Here is a 19,305-nt window from a genome sequence, read left to right as displayed (position 1 = left end):
GGCTTTCACCCCAAGCCACCCTTCGTACCAGGAGTTAGTCTTTGGGACAAGTTCGAAACTTACTAAATATGGAATGGCCTTAAATTGAGAATTTGGACACGGGACGAACACCATTGTGTTCAGGCCGACCTCTACATTCCATAGACATGCCAAATGAGCGAATCTAGACACTTTCCATAAATAGCACTTGGGACCGAAATGAGATCAACACAAAGGGCTTGATAGCGAGGGTGTTTGGCAAACACGATAAGCTATCATCTGGCAATATTGAGGGACTAGTCTCAATACGCGAGGGTTTTTGCCAAACCAGTGCAAGACAGAGCAAAAGAGAACTAAAAAGCCGAGCCAAGTATGCTTGGCCAAATAGACACTTAGGAATTCCGTCCTTATGCTCATCCGGCCAAGTACAGATGCTAAGTCCAGTTTACTAACACTTGGACAAGAGGGGCCAATAAAGGGAACCAGCAGTATTGACCTCCTGCCGTCATGGCAGTAAGGAAAGAGTGCCCATAAGGACTGGTCGACAAGTATCTTTCGATACCTGAAGTCACATTTGCGACAATTATGGCCAGCACTTCATCAAGATTTTGTCAAACTTGTGCATGCACTTGCTCCCACCACATTTGACGATGTTCTTCACTTGGCACAACGTTATGAGATGTCGTCTTTTCCACTTCTCGCTGCACATCCTTCAGCTCCACTTCCTATGAGTGATGGTCCTGTTCCAATGGAGGTTGATGCTGCTGCTGCTTGCGTCCAAGGACAAAGGCGACGAGTGGCCATGGCCATGATATTTGCTGCTGTGCGTGTGATGAAGTTGGTCATACTTATTGGCATTGTCGGCATTGTTGGCGTTTTCCGGATTGGCAACCTCCATTTCCTAGGTGGAGATCTTGGCGTTAGCAATGTCCCATTGGTGCTATTGCATTGGAAGGTCTAGACACCAAGATGTATTTGGGAAATAAGGAGTCACATGAGTAATGGAGGGACCTTGTGTAAATAAGTCAGTGACCCCTCCATCTTTCTTTTGGGAGTATCATCGCATCGGTTCATCCAGTGTTTACTTTCCAAGCTCGTTTTTATAATAAGAGGTCTCCTATTATTCTCTCCATGTTGGTTGATACAGATTCGAGTTTATCTTCTATTGCTCGACCTGTTACTACACGTTGCTGTCTACACTTGCGTCATGTGGCAGAACCAATTTTCATTCTTTATGGCAATGCCGTACACATGCATGTGCACAGGATGAGGCAGACCTAGTTATGTGTGTGGGGGATCTCGAGCTTGAATTGTAGTCATTGTGGGTGGTGACGAGTCAAGCTTTTGACCTTATTCTTGGTATAGATTAGTTGCAGCGCAATAATGTCAATTATGACTTTGAGGCTTTTCCCTTTTGTCTCATACTTCTTTATATTTCATTCATTCCTCTCACTTCTGTACCTTTTCGTCCCTCTACTTCTACTTTTGCTTCCATTACTTTTATTCCCCCACTATTTCCTCCTATATTTCCGTCTTGTTCTGCTTTTCCCTTTTTCGATCCCTCCAATGATCTTTGTGTTGCAGCGGTTGACTGGCTCGTGAAGGAGTATTCTAATCTCTTTGAATTTGACTTATCGTCTAAGGCCAAGATTGCCACACATCATCGAATTCCAATCGGGGATGCTCATCCAATCAAGGTTCTTGTTCGTCATCGGTCACCCAAGGGGATCAAGATTTTACATACAAACGTCAAGGAAATGTTGGAGAAGGGTATTATTCAGAAGTTGTGGAGTCCTTGGGCATGTGAACCTCATCTTCTGACAAAGCCTGATAGAAGTATTTTTTTCTACATTGACTATTGTCCATTAAACGAAGTGACAATCCCATATGTGTACCCTCTTCCTCACACTACTGATCTCTTGGATCGTCTGGAGCAAAATTGTTGGTTCACCAAGCTAGATCTTGCTTTTGAGTACTGGCAAGTACCGATGGCCAAAGAAGATATTTCTAAGACTGCTTTTTGTACACAATTTAGTTTGTACGAGTTTTTGGTGATGCCATTTGGTTTGAACAATGCTTTAGCAACTTTCCAGCAGATGATGGACGAGGTTCTTTGCAATATGCCGAAGGTGACTGCTAACTTCATTGATGATGTCTTGATCCACTCAGAGGGGACATGGGAGGAGCACGTTTGTAGTGTTTGTAAAGTGTTGGATCGGCTACGCGACGTTGGTTTAAAGCTGAAGCAGTCAAAGTGCGTGTTTGGGTCCAAAGACACAACTTATCTTGGGTACCATATTTTTTGTTGATCCTGACAAACTTGTGGCTATTCTAAAATTCCCTACTCCGAAGTGTATGAATGATGTATAGCGCTTCTTGGGCAAGATGCAATATCTCGGTCATTTTGTGGATCATCTTTCTGAGTGCACTGCACTATTGTGAGTATTGCTGAAGTGATCAATGTCATCTTTCATTTAGTCTCTGGATTATGAGTGGGCGTTCATGGATCTCAAAGAGCTATTGACAACTCCTTTGGTTTTGGCATATCCTGACTACACTCGATCTTTTATTTTGCACATGGATGCTTCTAACATTCATCTTAGAGATGTGTTGATGCAAGAGAGTTTGAGTGTGCCATGTCAGTGCCATCCTATTGCATATATAAACCATACATTACAACCAACGGAGATTAACTACTCCACGATAGAGAAGGAGTGTTTAGCAACAATCTGGTGTTTCGAGAAACTTTACATAGTTTTCGGTCGTTACTTAAAGGTGATTATACTACTGTTACTTCATTATTGAAGTGGAAGAACCTAGTTGGTCATACTACTTGATAAGCTTTGAAGCTTCAGATATATGATTTTGATGTTGTTTATTGCCTAGGGAGTTATATCGCTGATGCGAATGCCCTTTCTTGAGCTCCTATTCCTTCTCCACTCTCTTCTCATGTTTTTGATAAGTTTGTTGTTCCAGCATCTGTGGATTTTCTAGATGAGGATTTTATATCGTTAGCAGTTACTGTACTTGATGTTTAGTGTCCATAAGGCGTAGAGCAATATTTACCTTCTCTTGATGAAGTTCGTGAGGCTCAAAAGATTAAGCCATGGATTCGAAGGCTTCAAGATGGGTTTGATGACTTCAGCAATGCTTGCAATGGTAAAGTGCGATCGGAAAGATGATCCACAAAACGACCGAGATACTGCACCTTACCCAAAAAGCGCTGCACATCATTCACACACTTCGGAATAGGGAACTTTAGAACAGCCACAAGTTTGTCAGGATCAACTTGCAAACCCTCACGAGAAATACGGTACCCAAGATAAGTTGTGTCCTTGGACCCAAACACGCACTTCGACCGCTTTAGCTTTAAACCAACGTCGCGTAGCCGATCCAACACTTTACAAACATCACGAACATGCTCCTCCCACGTCCCCTCCGAGTGGATCAAGACATCATCAATGAAGTCAGCCGTCACCTCCGGCATATCGCAAAGAACCTCGTCCATCATTCGCTGAAAAGTTGCTGGAGCATTGTTCAAACCAAACGGCATCACCAAAAACTCGTACAAACCAAATGGTGTACGAAAAGCAGTCTTAGGAATATCGTCTTCAGCCATCGGTACTTGCCAATACCCAGAAGCAAGATCTAGCTTGGTGAACCAACGACTTCGCCCCAAACGATCCAAGAGATCAGCAGTGTGAGGAAGAGGGTACACGTCCGGGATCGTCACTTCATTTAACGGACGATAGTCGATGCAGAAACGAATACTCTCATCAGGCTTCGTCACAAGATGAGGTTCACATGCCCAAGGACTCCGCGACTTCCGAATAACACCCTTCTCCAACATGTCCTTGACGTTTGCACGTAAAATCTTGATCTCCTTGGGTGACCGACGACGAACAGGAACCTTGATTAGACGAGCATCCCCGGTTGGAATGGGATGACGTGTGGCAATCTTGGCCCCAGACGATAGGTCAAATTCAAAGAGATCAGAATACTCCTTTATGAGCTGGTCAACAGCTGCAACACAAAGATCATCGGAGGGATCGGAAAAGGGAAGAGCAGAACAAGATGGAAACACAAGAGGAAATAATGGGGGAACAAAAGTAATGGAAGCAGAGGTAGAAGTAGAGGGACGAAGAGGTACGGAAGTGAGAGGAATGGATGAAACATAAGGAAGTATGAGACAAGGGGGAAAAGCCTCAAAGTCACACTTGGCATGATTGTGCTGCAACCAATCCATACCAAGAATGAGGTCAAAAGCTTGACTCGGCACCACCCGCAACGACTGCAACTCAAGCTCGAGATCGCCCACACGCACAACCAGGTCCGCCTCATCTCGTGCACATGCATGTGTACGGCCGTTGCCATAAAGAATGAAAACTGGATCCGCCGCACGACGCAAGTGTAGACGACAACGTGTGGCAACAGGTCGAGCAATAGAAGATAAACTCGAACCTATATCAACCAACACGGAGAGAAGAATAGGAGACCTCTTGTTATAAAAACGAGCTTGGAAAGTAAACACTGGATGAACCGGTGCCGAGTGAACCCCTTGATGATACTCCCGAAAGAAAGATGGAGGGGTCACTAACTTATTCGCGCAAGGTCCCTCCATTACTCGCGCGACTCCTCGTTTCCCGAATGCACCTCGGTATCCAAACCTTCCACCGCAGCAGCACCAACGGGACGTTGCTGACGCCAAGGTCTCCACCCAGGAAATGGAGGTTGCCAATCCGGAAAGCGCCGACAACGCCGATAAGTATGACCAACTTCATCACACGCCCAGCAACGAATGTCACGGCCACGACCACGTCCTCGCCCTTGTCCTTGGACTCGAGTAGCAGCAGCATCAACCTCCATGGGAACAGGACCATCACTCATAGGAAGTGGAGCTGAAGGACGTGTAGCAAGATGTGGAAGAGGCGACGTCTCATAACGTTGTGCCAAGCGAAGAGCATCGTCAAGAGTGGCAGGAGCAAGTGCATGCACAAGTTCGACAAGATCTTGACGAAGTGCTGGCCACAGCATTCCTAGCTTGATCCGCTCTGACATATTTGGCTCCGCACGAAGCAAAAGACTTCGGAAACGAACGCCAAATTGCATCACCGACTCAGATGGCCCTTGGCGAAGACGATGCAATTGTTGGAAGGCATCATCACAATCGTCGGCGTGTCCAAAGGCGCGTTTGAAGACGTCCGGAAGAACACTCCAATCGCCACGAGTAGCTGCGCTCAATCCATTGTACCACTGCAATGCCGTCCCTTGAAGACATGTGGGGAACTCACGCAAACGTCGAGCATCATCCCAAGAATGATATGTGGCAATCACCGTGAAGTGATCGAACCAATGGTACACATCATCCCCAGGATTCCCACGAAAGAACTCCGGCCGAACGCGAGGATTGGCACCAAAAGCAGGAGGAGTTGTACCATGTGCCGTGAACGCCGCCATCAACTGAGTTTGGTTGTTCAATTGCAGGCGCATAGCATCAAGCAATTGAACCAACTGCTGCTCTAGAGTCAAAGGAGGAGATTGCGGATCGGCCATGAAAATGAATGAGAAAGAAAGAGCAAAAGAAGAGAAATGACAAAAGCTGGAAAGAAATGGTAGATCTAGACAATGCAAAAAGCTAGATCTAAACCAAAATCCTGAAAGGAAAGAACAAAAGAAAGGAAATGGAAAAAACTAGATCTAGACAATGCAAAAGCTAGATCTAAACCAAAATCCCAAATCCAAGCACTCCCCAGGGACAATCAAAGGTGCCCCTCACCTCCACCAATGTGAGTGTATGGAATATGGAAAGGGAATACAGAAATGTGCATCTCAATTAACCCAAAAACCCTAGCTTATATACAGGAGTGAGTGGTCCGGATTGAAACCAATCCGACGGCTACCAAAATCCACTACGCTAATATTAGTATACGGCATCGTAGCCGTACACTTGGCCCTCACATATATATATATATATGACATGAAGTTCAAACATGAAAATTGGAGGCAACTATATCCATACTTTGCTGCTATAACCACTATTTCCACATCTTCTCCCTTTTATCAAAAAATCCATTTCCTTGTCTCAGGTGATTTTTGATGCCTAGAATATACTTATACTCATCGCTAAAACCCCCTAAACCTGAACCTAAACGTTCCTTGATTTACTAAACCTGAACCTAAACATGATGCTATTCTTGGTTAAAAAAATTCCAAAAGAAAATACTAAAATTATTTCAAGCTGAGTGAGTTTCTTCTAAGAAAAACATTCTGTGATGCATATTAATTGTTTTGACATATACTGCTAAGATGGTATATATTTTGAAGTGAATTTTTTCAAGCATGAGTTATAATCCAATATGTGTTACTTGACATAATGCATTTCTTTTATCATTTCTCTGTCACAAAAAAGATTTTAGAAACTGGATTTTTAGAATTTATTTTTATATAGTACTTTCATCTTAAGGTATTACGACTCAAAAAAGGTGAACACTGTACTCAGAAGTATAGATCTAAAACATTGGCCTCAATCTTGCAATCTCTGTCAAAGGGCCAGCTTTGCGGAAAGGACTTTCAAGCTTTGTACCTTGGGACAGTAGAAAATAAAGTTATTGTGAGATTCTTAATATGAAGCTGAGACAAACAGAAGAAGACAGAAGAAAAAAAATGAAAACATTACCATGTTTTTGTGTATGGTGGTTGGAATGTGAGAAATGTGTGTCAACTGATATTGTCCTTCCATGAGTTTGATCCATGACCAAAAGAGCAAGCTTGAAATGAATTCATCTTCTTTGAAATCCTTGTCACAAAGTTCTTCACCGATCCATGGTCTCGAGAAGAGAACAACCCGACGATCATGAATTGGGATGCGCGACGAGCTCGAGCTCGATCGTGAGGAAGGGACTGTGGTCGCCCGAAGAGGACGAGCTATTGCTGAATTTCATACTGCAGCACGGGTGTGGAAACGTATGGACCACTGTTCCCAAGCTTGCGGGTTTGATTGACGATCTCACTCACGAAGTTTTCTATAGAACCGATTTCGCTGCTTTCTTGCAGGGCTCCAAAGAAGTGGGAAGAGCTGTAGACTAAGGTGGGTGAACTACTTGAGGCCGGACCTTAAACGTGGGAAATTCAGCGACGAGGAGAATCAAAAGCTCATCGAGCTCCATGGGCTTGTTGGAAACAGGTGTTTGATCCGGCACCATCACTTTTTTATCCTCATCACTGATATCAATCACAGGTGGGCTTACATTGCTTCCCAGCTTCCCGGACGAACAGACAACGATGTGAAGAACCAGTGGAACTCGCGCATCAGGAACAAGGCACTTGTAGCCCACTCACCCGTTTCTCAAGATCATGAAAGAAGCGACCCATCTCCATCTCCTCCCACGCTGGAGATTCCAGACCCCGCAGGAGAAGAGTTTCATGATACTCACCTCCTCCAAGGCAATCCAGCAGAAGAATCAGCCTCGCCTCCAGCGGCGACGTCTGGTGCTGGATCATCAGCATCGCTACAATCACACGGTCAAAGCCCTATGATGGATGGCGATCTTGGCTGCGTCGTCTGGCAGTGCTTCATGAGGTAGAAGCCAAGGCATGATCCACGGACTTCGCCCAGGCGTTCACGGGCATTGCAAGCATCGTACCACGGGTCTGGCCTTCTATACAGATCATAAACACCGCGCGTACGGTGTGATTCCCTGGAAAGAAAGTTCGGAATATTTATAATTCCTTTGGTGCTTGACTATTCCAAAAGATTTCGAAGACTTCGCGCGAGAGGAGGAGGATCGCGGCCATGGATCATCTAATCCCGGCGCAGGGAGGGCGGAGCCGGAGTTACATGCAGCGGATCAATCACATCTGGTCGGAGCGCGAGCGGCGGAAGGAGGTCCAGGAGCTGTATGATCGACTGCGCCTGCTGCTACCGCTCCAATCGCATTCCTGGAAGGTAGTAATCTCTCGCTCCATCCATCACATTCGATCGATCGCTAGGATTCTCAGAAAGGGCTAAATGCTTTGCTTGCTTCTTTGCTGTACAGATGGATCGATGCGAGGTCATCGCCGAGGCAATGGCGCTGATCCAGTCACTGCAGCGCCAAATCCAGGAGCTGGCGCTCAGGAAATCCGTGCTCGAGGATCGACGCCGCTGTAAGTCAAGGAATTTGATGATCGCAAGCTCCTCGCTGCCGGCGATGGATCGTGGCGGCGGCCCCGTGGGGCTCCACATCTGCGAATCCGACGTGTTCTTGAGCATGAGCTGCAGTATGCGCCAGGGCTTGGTGCTGAGCGTGCTGTGGATCTTGCGGCAGCACCAGCTGCTCGTTCAGGACGCGACCATCTCGATCGATCGAGGAGAATTATCGGCGCCGGGACCGGGATCCAAGAACCGTCCAGCCATGGCTAGTCTTTGCATTCGCAGCAAGGTATAAGAAATCTAGATCTTTCTTCTATTATCTGGAGTTTCCTTTTTGGTTCTTCTTCACTTCTTTTTCTCTATCCAGGCACTGGACATCAGGCACTTGGCCAGGGAATCTCTGGAATTGTCACTGTACGCTCTCATCGCTGGCTGATGTGATCTATCAACCGACCATGAGCGTGCCCAAGTTTTTTTAATTCCACTGTCACAGGAGATTGGGATTGCTCTTTTGTCTTTTACTTTCGAGAGCTTAGAACAGAGACTTCCACCATAACATTCTTCTTGATTCGCCAAGCTGCTCTAAACAAAGATTTTACTTCTCTCGAAAAATTCCCCACTCTTCACAGGAAACTTCTTTCTATCCATCTCTCCCCAGAGAACTTCTTTCGATCCATCTCTTCCCAGGGAGCTTCTTTCTGCCATCTCTTCACGCATTCTTCCGCTTGGATCTCGCGAGCAACAGCCTGAGGGACGGGAAGCCGAGCGCTAGCGTCTGCCAGAACCATCCCTTCGCGTTCTCGGGATCCACAGACTTTGCGAGCTTCCAGGCGTAGCTAGCTTCCGCGGCGTGAGCGAGGCACGCGGTGAGGAACACCAGCTTGAGGTTCCGGACCGAGCCGTGGAGGAGGATTCCCAGGCTCCGCACGCACTCGAATGGTCCCATGAAGGGGTCAGGCACGAAGGCCGAGCAAAACAAAGCAAACATAGCCGCCAAGATGCCGATCCACCAGCCGAAAGTTGGCGTTTCGAGCTCTCTGTGCTTCTTCTCTTTCAAGTAGGCAAGCGTTCGCTCCAGACCTTCCTTCTGATCGATGAGCGGGACGTAGCCAAGCTCCTGGCGTGCTCGTAGAGAGGAAAAGTAGTGTGTGATTCCAACCTGTTCAAGAGAGACAATTTAGACTCAAGAAGAGAAAAATAAGAGTTGGCGAACCTTGTGAACCTCGGAAGGAAGTAAGAGTGGATCTGGAATCCACGATCTCTCCAACCATGGATATAGCAATCCATAGAGTCCCCAGAAAAACCATGCGAATCTCAAAGCAGCCGACACGCTCAGCTCCCTCTGTGGAAATTTGTAGTTCAAGCCTTCCACGAGAGGACGGACGAATTCGAAGTAGTTCGTTGGCGCGTCTGTGAAAAAGAAACGCTCGTTGTGTTAATGGTTAAAAGAGAATTGGCTGTGAAGTACCATCTGAGACGAAGTAAGCTTTTCCTGCTGCCGTGGGAACGCCTCCAGTTCCAGGAACATCGTCGAGGAGCGCCATGCTAGCCAGTAGATGCGCATTCACGAGATTGTCGACGTAGATAAAGTCGGTTCTGGCATTGCTCTCACCGATTCTGGAAAAGAAAAGCCCGAGCTTGGCAGTGCTGAGGACTCTTGAGAGATGGAGTGTTTCTCCGGGTCCGTAGACAATAGGCGATCGAACAGCGCAAGTGTAGAGCTTGCGGCTTGCTTTTCTGGGAAGAAACGAAGAAATCATTAGAAAGAACAAGAAAACGACGAAGAGCTTAGCACGAGCAGTGAAGTAGAAAGAACAGGAAAACCACGAAGAACTTAGCAGTGAAGTAGAAAGAACAGCAAAACCACAAAGAACTTAGCAGTGAAGTAGAAAGAACAAGAAAGCCACCAAGAACTTAGCAGTGAAGTAGAAAGAACAGGAAACCACGAAGAACTTAGCAGTGAACAGGAAGACCACGAAGTAGAAAGACCAGGAAGAGCGTAGCAGTGAAACTCGGTGATCTAGAAAGCATACTTGGAAGGCCTGTTGTTGCTTCGTAGCACTAGTTGCTCCGCCAGTGCCTTGCTCCGGCCGTAAGGATCACAGTGATGCTCGATCGAGAAGTAGGACATGGCCTCGTTTCCATTGATGATAGGCTGTCCTCCAAAGATAACATTGTTGGTGCTCGTGTACACGAGCCTCTCCACGCCGTGCTTGACACAGGCATCGATGACGTTGCAAGTTCCATCCAAGTTGGTCTGATCGATCCTCCCGGCCTGGAGCGTCTGCTTGCCCAAGCTCCCAAACGATGCCACATGGAACACACAGTGCGCGCCCTTGATCGCGTTTTCTGCCGCTTCTTTCCGCCGGACATCACCTGCAATCCATCAATCCTTCCATCAATCCTCGCGAAATTCGCGATTTCCTGTCTCTGCGCAGCTCGATTCACGGAGATTTCCGCCATACCTGTGATGCATTTGACGCCATTGGCCTTGAGCGCCGGGAGATTTCGCGATGCCTTGCTCACGTCCAGCGATCGCACCTCGGAAGCGCCGCGATTGACGAGCTCCAGGCAGATTGCCGATCCGACAAAGCCAGCGCCGCCGGTGACGAGGAAGATCCGGCCCTCGATCCCCTCCCTCTCCACGAAATGGACCATGGCTCTTTTCTCCCTTCCAAAAAAATTTCTTGTTGCCCTAAATTTTCATTCCAGCTCCTAGGGTTTTCGGGGAAGAAGACCATGCTCGATCCTCACAGGCTGCTGCTACACGCTCTCTTCCTCCTCTTCTCCTTGCATTCTTTCGGATCGTCGGATGGATTGCCGGAGGCGCCGTGCTGCAAGCGCCCCTCTTTGGCGCAAATCTTTCTCCACTCCCCCGACGAGGTCGTCATCGGGGAGCTCGTCAATCGCGTGAGCCTTGTTCCTCGGGTTCTCGAGGTAAGATCGATCGCGATCGCCTAGGATTACGATGAGAGAGCGCATTTGATTTTGTGGTCTTGGTTTGTGTTCTAGCTAAACGAGAGCTCCGCTACTCTGGAGCAAACGCTGAGCTCCTTGTGGTCGGCGTCCAAGGTGGAATCCAGCGCGATGCTACTGCTCTACGCGTCGTGGTGTCCATTCTCGAAGCTCATGAGGCCATTGTTTGACACGATGTCTTCCATCTATCCGTCGGTGTATCACATCGCTGTGGAGGAATCGAGCGTGAGGCCGAGGTATGAAAAGAGGAGCTGGATCAAACTCACAGAAACTCACAAGAACGTTTCGATGCATGCAGTGTTCTCTCGAAGTATGGAGTGAATAGCTTCCCAACACTGATCCATCTCACCTCCAAGTCCAGGACTCGTTTCCACGGATCCAAAGATCTCAAGAACTTGGCGAGCTTCTACAAAGACATGACAGGTTGGTTTGTTTGCGCAGTTCTTTCTCTCTTTCTCTCCAGCTTCATCCATTCTTGCTTCTGTCCAGGATTTTCGCCGGAAGTTCAAGGATCCTCGGAAGCTCTGATCCTTCACTCGAGCCAAGGCAGATCTCCGGCTGGTATGTGCCCGTATATCTCTCCCGAGAAGCTACTTGAGGGCAACATGTATCTCACGCTCGCGGCGTGCTTCCTGGCTCTGAGGCTCGCGTTCCTCTTGCTCCCGGTGGCAACCAAGAGCTTGAAATGGTGGTGGGAGCGATCGGTCGCGAATCTTTTCACCTCGCGGCGGCAAAGCACGACTTCGTCGTCGTCGTCACACTCGAGCGTTAGCGATGGAAATCCCCGCGCAGCCGAGATTGGTGAGGATCTTCCACGAAGGAATCGCAGGGCCCATGAGTCTGGCACTGGGAATCGCTGGGCGTCGTCTTCCACGTCCTTTTCGCCAGTTCCAATCGGCCTCGCGCGGCCAAAGAGCCAGCATTTGTACGAGTAAATCATCCACAGCTTGTAAACTTTTGATTTGACGAGTTAGCGTTACGTGTATAGATAACATTTGATGAAAGAAAAATTTCCACCATGTGTGACATGAATCTAGGTGGTAGAAAATCTTTACTCCGCTATGCCAATCCAGCGCAAGAAAAGCTCGGAGATCAAGCTCTACTGCGCTTTGCTCAAGCAATTCCTCAACGCAAGATCCCTCAACGAGGGAAAGCGCATCCACGAGATTCTCGCGTCCAGGGGCTACGATCAAGAGGCATACTACGGGAATCTTCTCATCTCCTTATACGGAATGTGTGGCTTAGTCAGGGATGCCGAGGCTGCGTACGCAAAGGTCTATAATCCAAGTGATATCACTCACGCGGCTATGATAGCCGCATATGCCCAGAACGGGCATATTCGAGAGGCGGAGGAGGTGTTCTTTCCAATCAAGGAAAAGGGGCCAAAATGCTATCTAGACATGCTCAAAGCCTACTTGGTTAACGGTATGTTCTCTAAGGCAAGCTTTTTGTTTGATTCTATGCCGGAAAAGCGCTGCGAGGACTGGAAAGCTATGGTAGAAGCAAATGCCCGGTGTTGGCATTTTCAGAGAGCCGTGGACTACTTTGAGAGGATGGCGTACAGGGATTTGGAGACCTTCCAGTACATGATGGACGTGTACGTCAGCTGCGGGGATCTAACTAGTGCCAGGCATTTTTTCAACATAGTGCCGTACAAGGGCGTGGCGACGTGGAATGAGATGATCCTAGCATATGCCCAGCGGGGGCACGTAGAGCAAGCGCTGGGAGTGTTTCGTCTCATGGACCTGGAGGGAATCGAACCCAACCAGGCGAGCTTCGTGCGCGTGTTCGACTCCTGCGCCGTGGCGTCCGCGCTCCGGGAGGGAATCGTGGTGGCCGGGCTGTACGGAGGAGGTGACGTGGTGGTGCTGACCAGCGCGGTCAACATGTACGCCAAGTGCGGGAGCCTGCCGCACGCGGAGGAGCTCTTCTGCCGCGTGCGGCAGAGGTGCAATGACGACGCGGTGCTGTGGACGACCATGGTGACGGCAAATTCGCAGAGTGGCGACCACCGTGGGGCACTGCGGGTGTTCCACCGGATGATTCAGGCCGGCGGCGCGGCTCCCAGCGACGTCACGATGATTACCGTCCTGTCGGCGTGCTGCCATGCTGGTGAGTTGACTGCCGCGGTGGACTACTTCCGTGCAATGGGCCGCGAGTACGGCGTGGCTGTTACCGCAGACCACTACGTGTGCGTGGTGGACTACTTTGCGCGGTGTGGTGACCTGGCCAGCGCCGAGGATCTTCTGCTGAATATGCCGTTTGAGCCGGATCCCGCGGCGTGGGTCGCGCTGCTGAGCGCTTGCCGGACGAGCAGCGATTGGCTCCGGGGTTTGCGGGCGGCGGCGGCGGTGATGGAGCGTGATCCGCACAACTCCGCGCCGTATTCTCTCCTCGCCGGCCTGCGCGGCTTGATCGATGCCAGGGGCTCTGATCGCTTGGATTGATGCGAGTGGATTGATCGATCCCAGGGGCGCTGATCGATTGGATTCGGGATAGAAATGCCATTGCGAGTGGCCTGGCGTCAATCCATCGCTTCTATGGGCCTGTTCTTCGCGGCTGTGGCAGCTTGGCCCTGGGGCGGCGCCTCCACGCGGAGATTGCTCGATCCGGACGGCTGGACAGGGATGTGTTCTTGGGAAATCTCCTCGTCCAGATGTATGGGCGCTGCGGTAGCGTCCGCGATGCGGTGGCGGCGTTTGGGGAGATTGCCGCGAAGAACAGCTTCTCGTGGAACAGCCTCCTTGTCGCATTTGCCCAGAATGGAGATTTTGGGGCCGCAGAGCGTGTTTTCCATCGCATGCCATCCAGGAATTTGGTTGCCTGGAACGCGATGCTCGCGGCTTGTAGAGATTCTAGTGCGTTCTTGGAAACCGATCGTGTGTTTGTGAGCGCGCCGGAGAGAGATGTGGTGTCCTGGACAACAATCCTCGCAGCAAATGCCGCGAGCGGTGAACTGGCAATCGCTGAGCTAGCGTTCCACAAGATGCCCGAGAGGAACATCGTCTCTTGGAACTCAATCCTCACGGCGTACGCCCAGAACGGGCACCCCCAGATGGCTCTCTCGCTGTTCCAGGCGCTGCTCCTGGATGGGATTCCTCCCAACAAGGTGACTTTGCTCATCGCTCTGGATGCCTGCTCCACTACACCAGCGGCTACTCGCCCGATCGAAGCTGCAAGCGACGAGCTTGGCCTTGGATCGGACACCGAGATTGGAACCGCGCTCGTCAACTTGCATGGGATGAAGTTCGGATCGCTGGACAAGGCCGTGAGATGCTTTGAAAGAGTCACGTCGAGAGACACGGTGCTGTGGACGTCGATGCTCGCGGTACTTGGTCGTCACGGGCGACTCCAAGAGGCCAGGAACTTGTTCGATGGGATGATCCCTCTGGAGCGCGACTTCGTGGCCTGGAATGCGATGATCGGAGCCTATGCTCAGGCTGGGCATCCCAGAGAAGCGCTGGAGCTCTTCGTGCTCATGGACTTGGAAGGCTTCCAGGCAGACAGGGTGACGTTCGTGGTCGTGTTAGATGCCTGTGGAAGTGTTGGGGATCTCCAAACTGGGAGTGAGATCCACCGAGAGATTTGCTGCCGCGATAGTCTACTCTCAAATGCTGTTGTCGGGACTGCGCTCGTCGATTTGTATGCCAAGTGTGGCAGGCTCGAAGATGCCGTGCTTGTGTTCCAGCAAATGCCCAGCAGGAACGTCGTCTCCTGGAACGCTCTCGTTTCGGCTTGCGCGAGAAACGCTCGCCACCTTGATGCCAAGAAAGTTTTTGATGGAATGCCACAGAGAGATATCGCGTCATGGAACTCAATGCTTGCCGCGTGCTTTCACGGAGGAGAGTTTCGCCGGGGGATCGAGCTGTTTGTCGAAATGGACGTGGAAGGAATCCAGCACGACGCCATTTCGCTTGTCTCTGCCTTGGACGCCTGTGCAAGCTTGCCAGATCTTGTCCACGGCAAGCTCGTCGTCGCCGCTGCCAACGCCGAGCTCTTGGACGGTCTGAGAGTCGGCACCGCAGTGCTGAACTTGTATGGAAAATGCGGCTGCCTCCAAGAAGCTCGGAGTGTGTTCGAAAGAATGGTGGCGTTCTCGAGGCCGAGTGCTCCGCTCTGGAACGCGATGATCGCAGCAGTGGCACACAGCGGGGAGTCCAAAGCTTCCATGGAGCTCGTCTGCAGCATGCTACTCCATGGGATCCAGCCCGATGAAGTAACTCTCCTCGCGTCGCTCACGGCTTGTAGCCACGCCGGCACCAAGTTCTCGCACCTCCACCCCATCCTTGACGATCACTTCGGTGCGAAGTTGTCTCAGGAACACTACACTTGCCTCGTAGATCATCTGGGCCGGAGCGGCAGGATGGGAGAGGCCGAGGAGCTGCTCGAAGCCATGCCTTTCAAACCGGACCAGGTGTCCTTGGTGGCTCTGCTTGGCGCTTGCGGACTTCAAGGCGATCTCTCTCGCGGACAAAGAGCTTTCGCAAAGCTTGGCGAGTTCGAAGATCACGCAGTCACAGCGATTGGCTGTAAGGAATTGTTGCATGATGCATAGTTACCATCAATTCATTCCCGCGCTTTCATGGTGGAGAATATTCTTCCACCATTATTTTTGAATGACAAGTGACGATAAAATCTACCGAAATTACAACTTCTTGAACTTCTATGCCATCGTTCAATGCCTCAAGAGCTTTTCGGATATGGATAACCGGTCCGACTACTACTTCTCAATGGCTACAGTTGAGACCGCAACCGATTCCATGTCAACACAAACGGCAAAGTGGTGCCGCAAGAGGAAGAGGCCCGAGTTCTTGCTCCAGTTCCAGGACATCCCGTTCATGCTTGGAGAAGGGAAGGCCGACGAACGTGACTTCACCGTGGCGTCCAACGAAATCTCCAGCAAACTGAGTGAGGTGCGTATGGCAACGTCAAATTCTTGCTCGCCTTTGCTTTCGCCGGTCTCAAGTGGCAGCTCATCGTCAAGAGAGCTTCACAGAAGAAGTTAGAACCATTGGGTATGGCATACAACTTGGGAAACAAGCAAGCTCGTTTTGCTGTTCTTCAAGCTCTACTTCCTCTTCTTGTCAACGTGCAAGCATATGAAACCCACCGGGTATGTCTCGACTTGAAATCGGCTGTGTTTCCTGCAGGATGCTGCCGCTGTTTAAGAAACACGAGAGGCTCTTCTCGGCGATGCGAGGGATGCGTCAAGATCATAGAAATTTGGGATCAATACAAGGCGGAGTTGTAGTGGTGATACTCACACTACTTTCCATAAACTAAAGTTGCGTTCACTTCGAAGTGATAGTCCTCCACCTTGTACACGAGTGATGTCCAATCCCAGCTTGTCGAGTTTGAACATACAATCACATTGTAAGGAAAGAGTTACTCGTGTTGTTGGTGTGGAACCTGTTGGTAAGGCAGGCACTAAGATGAGGGAGATGCTCACGGACTACACACTCTCAACCTTTGTGAATCGCAGGTACTCCAAAGTCTTTTGACTTGCATCAGCTCGGGCTGCTCCTGAGAAAGTTGAAGCCTCGCAGATGTCTATGGACATTATGCTTGAGATGGCTTTGTCATCCAGTGCCCCCGGCCTCAAGCAGAAACTTAGCGAGGTCCAGAAGCTCATACAATCACAGCGAGAGGCTGTGGGGAAAGAGTTCCTCGTCTTGTTGCGGAGAGCTAGAACGGCAAACACCAGCTAGCAAGACATAAGGCGCCGAGTCTTCGTCTCCAAGTTCCATCAGGTGCTTCGCCGCCAACCGCGCTCGTGTCGACTCATCGTAGAGCTTGGATGTGTTGAGCAGGATCGTCCAAGCAACGTCGTCTGGCACAAACGGCATTGTCTCGATCAGCTCGAAAGCAAGGTCGAGCCATCCGCATCTTCCCAGGAGGTCGATCATGGAAACGAAGTGATCAACATCCGGGTTGAGGAAGTGATCAGCTTGCATAGCCAGGAAGCTCTCCCACCCTCGTTTCATCATGCCACCGTGACTGCAAACGAAGAGAACGATGCTGAAAGTGATCCTCGTTGGTTCCATCCCGTAAAGTTGTAGGCAGTGGAAGAGCTCGATCGCTTCGCGCGCTCGATCGTTCTGTGCGAGTGCTGCCATTGTAGATGACCATAGAATCACACTGTCCAGGAGGAAGGCCTCTCCCTCGAAGAGCTCGATTGCGTGCTTCACGCTGCTGCACTTGCCATGAACGTTGATTAAATTCGTGACTACAGCGTCATCCTTCATGAACTCGGTATCTGCGATTCCAGATTCGATGGTTTTCGCGATAGCTAGCGCCCCAAACTTTGCGCAGCCATCCAGAATGTTGACGAGTGTGATCTTATCCGGAGGCACGCCCGCCTGATCCATTCGCTGAAACAGAAACGCAGCCTCTTGCACATGCCCCATATGTGCATTTGCTGCAATTACGACAGTCCAGGCGGCAACGTTTTGATACAGCATTCTGTCAAGCAAACTCTCGGCCTCGAGCAATTCCCCGAGCCTTGCGTAAGCGCTGATCACTACCACCCACGAAGCCGTCGTCCATTCCGGCATCTTCTCAAAGAGCTCCCTCGCCCTCTGGAGGTTCCCATCCTCCACAGTTGCCTCGACCATCACCGTCCACGAGACAACGTTCCTCTTGGGCATTTGTCGAAACACCGCTCGGGCCTTGTCAATCTCTCCAGACTTCCCGTAGATGCCAACCATGGAAGTTCCAAGCACCACATCCAGATCCGAAACTCCAGCTTCAAGGTGCTCTAGGATTTCTCTCCTCTCGGATGCCGAGGCTTCGCTAGCACAGGCATTGAGAACGCTGACGAATGCGCCTTGATCCGGGTAGACACCGCTCAGATCCATGAGCTTGAACAGCTGCAAGGCCTCTTTGCACTTTCCAACTTGCGTATAAGCCGACATCATGGTCGTCCATGAAACTGCGTCTTTCCGCGGTGTCTGATCAAAGCATTTCCTCGCTTTCTGCATATCCCGCGTTTGGGCAAATGCTGCAGTCATGATGTTCCACGAGAAGACGTTCTTGTGACGGATGCTAGAGAACACCGCCTGGGCGTCCTGAATGCAGTCACAGTCGGAGTACATTTTTACCAAGAGATTACCGAGGAAGGTGTCCTGACCGTAGCCTTTGTCGATGATATACGAATGGATCAACTTGCCCTGTTGTAGCGCCCTCGCGTTGCTGCAGTGCCGGAGCAGCAGAGCAAACGTTGCCGAGTCTGCGTGAGCGAGGCTGTTGCGCAGCCTGTGGATCTCTTCCGGAAGGAGGAGGGTGCTGTAGGATCGAGAGAGCCAAACTCTCCTCCATTTCATGCGAGATTTCTATGCGAACTTTCATAAGAATTTCAAATTGAGGATATTCTCTCAGAATATGCTTTAACGAATATTCTCCGTGGGAATATCCCCTCTTCTTCTAGGGTATATGTCATGGCGCTCCAGAATGCGAATCCGGTGATCCATGAGCGCAAGGCGACGCGGCGGCAGCGCCCTTCTATCGGAGACGAGAGCGCCGCGGAAGAAATCGACGCCTTGGAGGTTTTTGATATCCTTTTTCTTGGCCTGGACAGAATTTGGCCTCGGTTTCTTGGTTTCCTTGACGATTTTAGCACAGCACTTGAGGGATATCCGCGATCCGGAGCATCCATACTCGCTGGAGCAGCTAAATGTGCTCGCTGAAGAGGGGATCGAAGTGGACGATAAGCAAAGCTATGTGAGGTATGGACGAAAGAAATTTCTCTCTTCTTCTAGATTGGTTTAGCCTGATGAATTTGCAAGGGTCACATTTACTCCCACAGTCCAGCACTGTAGCATGGCAACGCTGATTGGACTGTGCATTCGAGTGAAGCTCATGCACTCTCTTCCACCTCGCTTCAAGGTATGGCTTCTCTTCCAGTTTTCTCGAGTTTGAGTGGTTTTGATCTTAGGTGGATATAAGAGTGGCACCAGGTTCTCACTCTACCGCGGCTGCGGGTAAGAAAAATTCCTGGAAAGCTTTTCGTTTGTGGATCATGGATCATTCTTGCAGTGAACAAGCAACTTAATGACAAGGAGCGCGTTGTAGCGGCAATGGAGAACCCATACTTGGCTCAAACCGTGCGGGATTGCCTAGCTCCTCCAGAAGAGTACGAGTGAGTGGAACTCTCATCTTGTAAGTTCCCAAGAAATAGATCTTCTCAAGTTCGCAGATAATCTAGCAAACGTGCTCGTTGG

The 19,305-nt window shown here is 50.0% G+C and overlaps 8 protein-coding genes across 8 annotated transcripts in view; 6 read left to right on the top strand and 2 right to left on the bottom strand.

Moving 5' to 3' along the window:
• LOC112347280 overlaps window positions 1–940 on the top strand; it is a 5,375-nt gene extending 4,435 nt beyond the window's left edge. Inside the window, exon 4 of the mRNA XM_024677932.1 lies at window positions 734–940. Within this exon, the coding sequence (XP_024533700.1) occupies window positions 734–940 (207 nt within the window). The remainder of the gene's footprint in view (window positions 1–733) is intronic.
• A 5,802-nt stretch (window positions 941–6,742) lies between these two features.
• Window positions 6,743–7,562, top strand: LOC112347279 (transcription factor MYB61-like). The gene is made up of 3 exons (XM_024677931.1): window positions 6,743–6,970; window positions 7,033–7,162; window positions 7,217–7,562. The coding sequence occupies exons 1-3, from the start codon at window positions 6,802–6,804 to the stop codon at window positions 7,560–7,562; spliced, it is 645 nt and encodes a 214-aa protein (XP_024533699.1). The 5' UTR covers window positions 6,743–6,801.
• Window positions 7,563–7,743: 181 nt separating this feature from the next.
• LOC112347213 (transcription factor bHLH36-like) lies at window positions 7,744–8,622 on the top strand. The gene is made up of 3 exons (XM_024677723.1): window positions 7,744–7,924; window positions 8,016–8,399; window positions 8,478–8,622. Exons 1-3 carry the CDS (start codon window positions 7,772–7,774, stop codon window positions 8,544–8,546), a joined length of 606 nt encoding a protein of 201 aa, XP_024533491.1. The 5' UTR covers window positions 7,744–7,771; the 3' UTR covers window positions 8,547–8,622.
• A 33-nt stretch (window positions 8,623–8,655) lies between these two features.
• On the bottom strand, window positions 8,656–10,785 carry LOC9637456 (short-chain dehydrogenase/reductase family 42E member 1). The gene is made up of 5 exons (XM_002972745.2): window positions 10,576–10,785; window positions 10,144–10,486; window positions 9,579–9,847; window positions 9,324–9,520; window positions 8,656–9,269 (listed from the first exon to the last, which is right to left on the bottom strand). The coding sequence occupies exons 1-5, from the start codon at window positions 10,766–10,768 to the stop codon at window positions 8,820–8,822; spliced, it is 1,452 nt and encodes a 483-aa protein (XP_002972791.1). The 5' UTR covers window positions 10,769–10,785; the 3' UTR covers window positions 8,656–8,819.
• Window positions 10,760–12,059, top strand: LOC112347212 (5'-adenylylsulfate reductase-like 2). The gene is made up of 4 exons (XM_024677722.1): window positions 10,760–11,047; window positions 11,123–11,322; window positions 11,385–11,509; window positions 11,576–12,059. The coding sequence occupies exons 1-4, from the start codon at window positions 10,760–10,762 to the stop codon at window positions 12,019–12,021; spliced, it is 1,059 nt and encodes a 352-aa protein (XP_024533490.1). The 3' UTR covers window positions 12,022–12,059.
• An 88-nt stretch (window positions 12,060–12,147) lies between these two features.
• On the top strand, window positions 12,148–15,641 carry LOC9636798 (pentatricopeptide repeat-containing protein At2g39620). The gene is made up of 2 exons (XM_024677930.1): window positions 12,148–13,447; window positions 13,558–15,641. Exons 1-2 carry the CDS (start codon window positions 12,148–12,150, stop codon window positions 15,639–15,641), a joined length of 3,384 nt encoding a protein of 1,127 aa, XP_024533698.1.
• A 1,081-nt stretch (window positions 15,642–16,722) lies between these two features.
• On the bottom strand, window positions 16,723–18,408 carry LOC9637455 (pentatricopeptide repeat-containing protein At2g35030, mitochondrial). Its single transcript, XM_024677929.1, has one exon. The coding sequence runs from the start codon at window positions 18,406–18,408 to the stop codon at window positions 16,723–16,725; it is 1,686 nt and encodes a 561-aa protein (XP_024533697.1).
• A 106-nt stretch (window positions 18,409–18,514) lies between these two features.
• On the top strand, window positions 18,515–19,281 carry LOC9637454 (protein AE7). Its single transcript, XM_024677985.1, has 5 exons — window positions 18,515–18,637; window positions 18,705–18,810; window positions 18,871–18,970; window positions 19,020–19,065; window positions 19,121–19,281. Exons 1-5 carry the CDS (start codon window positions 18,523–18,525, stop codon window positions 19,225–19,227), a joined length of 474 nt encoding a protein of 157 aa, XP_024533753.1. The 5' UTR covers window positions 18,515–18,522; the 3' UTR covers window positions 19,228–19,281.
• Window positions 19,282–19,305: the final 24 nt, after the last annotated feature.

Source organism: Selaginella moellendorffii, unplaced genomic scaffold (assembly GCF_000143415.4).
Source record: "Selaginella moellendorffii unplaced genomic scaffold, v1.0 SELMOscaffold_20, whole genome shotgun sequence".
Taxonomy (NCBI): Eukaryota; Viridiplantae; Streptophyta; class Lycopodiopsida; order Selaginellales; family Selaginellaceae; genus Selaginella; species Selaginella moellendorffii.
The sequence above is the reverse complement of the archived record's forward strand: the minus strand, read 5'-3'. Positions and strand labels throughout refer to the sequence as shown.

Coding starts and splice junctions, on each gene's coding strand:
- LOC112347279 (XM_024677931.1), top strand. CDS start 6,802: ATGGTCTCGAGAAGAGAACAACCCGACGATCATGAATTGGGATGCGCG. Junction 6,971..7,032: donor CACTGTTCCCAAGCTTGCGG/GTTTGATTGACG, acceptor GCTTTCTTGCAG/GGCTCCAAAGAAGTGGGAAG. Junction 7,163..7,216: donor CATGGGCTTGTTGGAAACAG/GTGTTTGATCCG, acceptor TATCAATCACAG/GTGGGCTTACATTGCTTCCC.
- LOC112347213 (XM_024677723.1), top strand. CDS start 7,772: ATGGATCATCTAATCCCGGCGCAGGGAGGGCGGAGCCGGAGTTACATG. Junction 7,925..8,015: donor TCCAATCGCATTCCTGGAAG/GTAGTAATCTCT, acceptor TTTGCTGTACAG/ATGGATCGATGCGAGGTCAT. Junction 8,400..8,477: donor GTCTTTGCATTCGCAGCAAG/GTATAAGAAATC, acceptor TTCTCTATCCAG/GCACTGGACATCAGGCACTT.
- LOC112347212 (XM_024677722.1), top strand. CDS start 10,760: ATGGACCATGGCTCTTTTCTCCCTTCCAAAAAAATTTCTTGTTGCCCT. Junction 11,048..11,122: donor TTGTTCCTCGGGTTCTCGAG/GTAAGATCGATC, acceptor TTTGTGTTCTAG/CTAAACGAGAGCTCCGCTAC. Junction 11,510..11,575: donor CTTCTACAAAGACATGACAG/GTTGGTTTGTTT, acceptor GCTTCTGTCCAG/GATTTTCGCCGGAAGTTCAA.
- LOC9637456 (XM_002972745.2), bottom strand. CDS start 10,768: ATGGTCCATTTCGTGGAGAGGGAGGGGATCGAGGGCCGGATCTTCCTC. Junction 10,487..10,575: donor TGGCGTCAAATGCATCACAG/GTATGGCGGAAA, acceptor GATGGATTGCAG/GTGATGTCCGGCGGAAAGAA. Junction 9,521..9,578: donor AGCTTACTTCGTCTCAGATG/GTACTTCACAGC, acceptor TCTTTTTCACAG/ACGCGCCAACGAACTACTTC.
- LOC9636798 (XM_024677930.1), top strand. CDS start 12,148: ATGCCAATCCAGCGCAAGAAAAGCTCGGAGATCAAGCTCTACTGCGCT. Junction 13,448..13,557: donor GGCGGCGGCGGTGATGGAGC/GTGATCCGCACA, acceptor GATCGATCCCAG/GGGCGCTGATCGATTGGATT.
- LOC9637455 (XM_024677929.1), bottom strand. CDS start 18,408: ATGAAATGGAGGAGAGTTTGGCTCTCTCGATCCTACAGCACCCTCCTC.
- LOC9637454 (XM_024677985.1), top strand. CDS start 18,523: ATGGCGCTCCAGAATGCGAATCCGGTGATCCATGAGCGCAAGGCGACG. Junction 18,638..18,704: donor CGACGCCTTGGAGGTTTTTG/ATATCCTTTTTC, acceptor CGATTTTAGCAC/AGCACTTGAGGGATATCCGC. Junction 18,811..18,870: donor GATAAGCAAAGCTATGTGAG/GTATGGACGAAA, acceptor TGAATTTGCAAG/GGTCACATTTACTCCCACAG.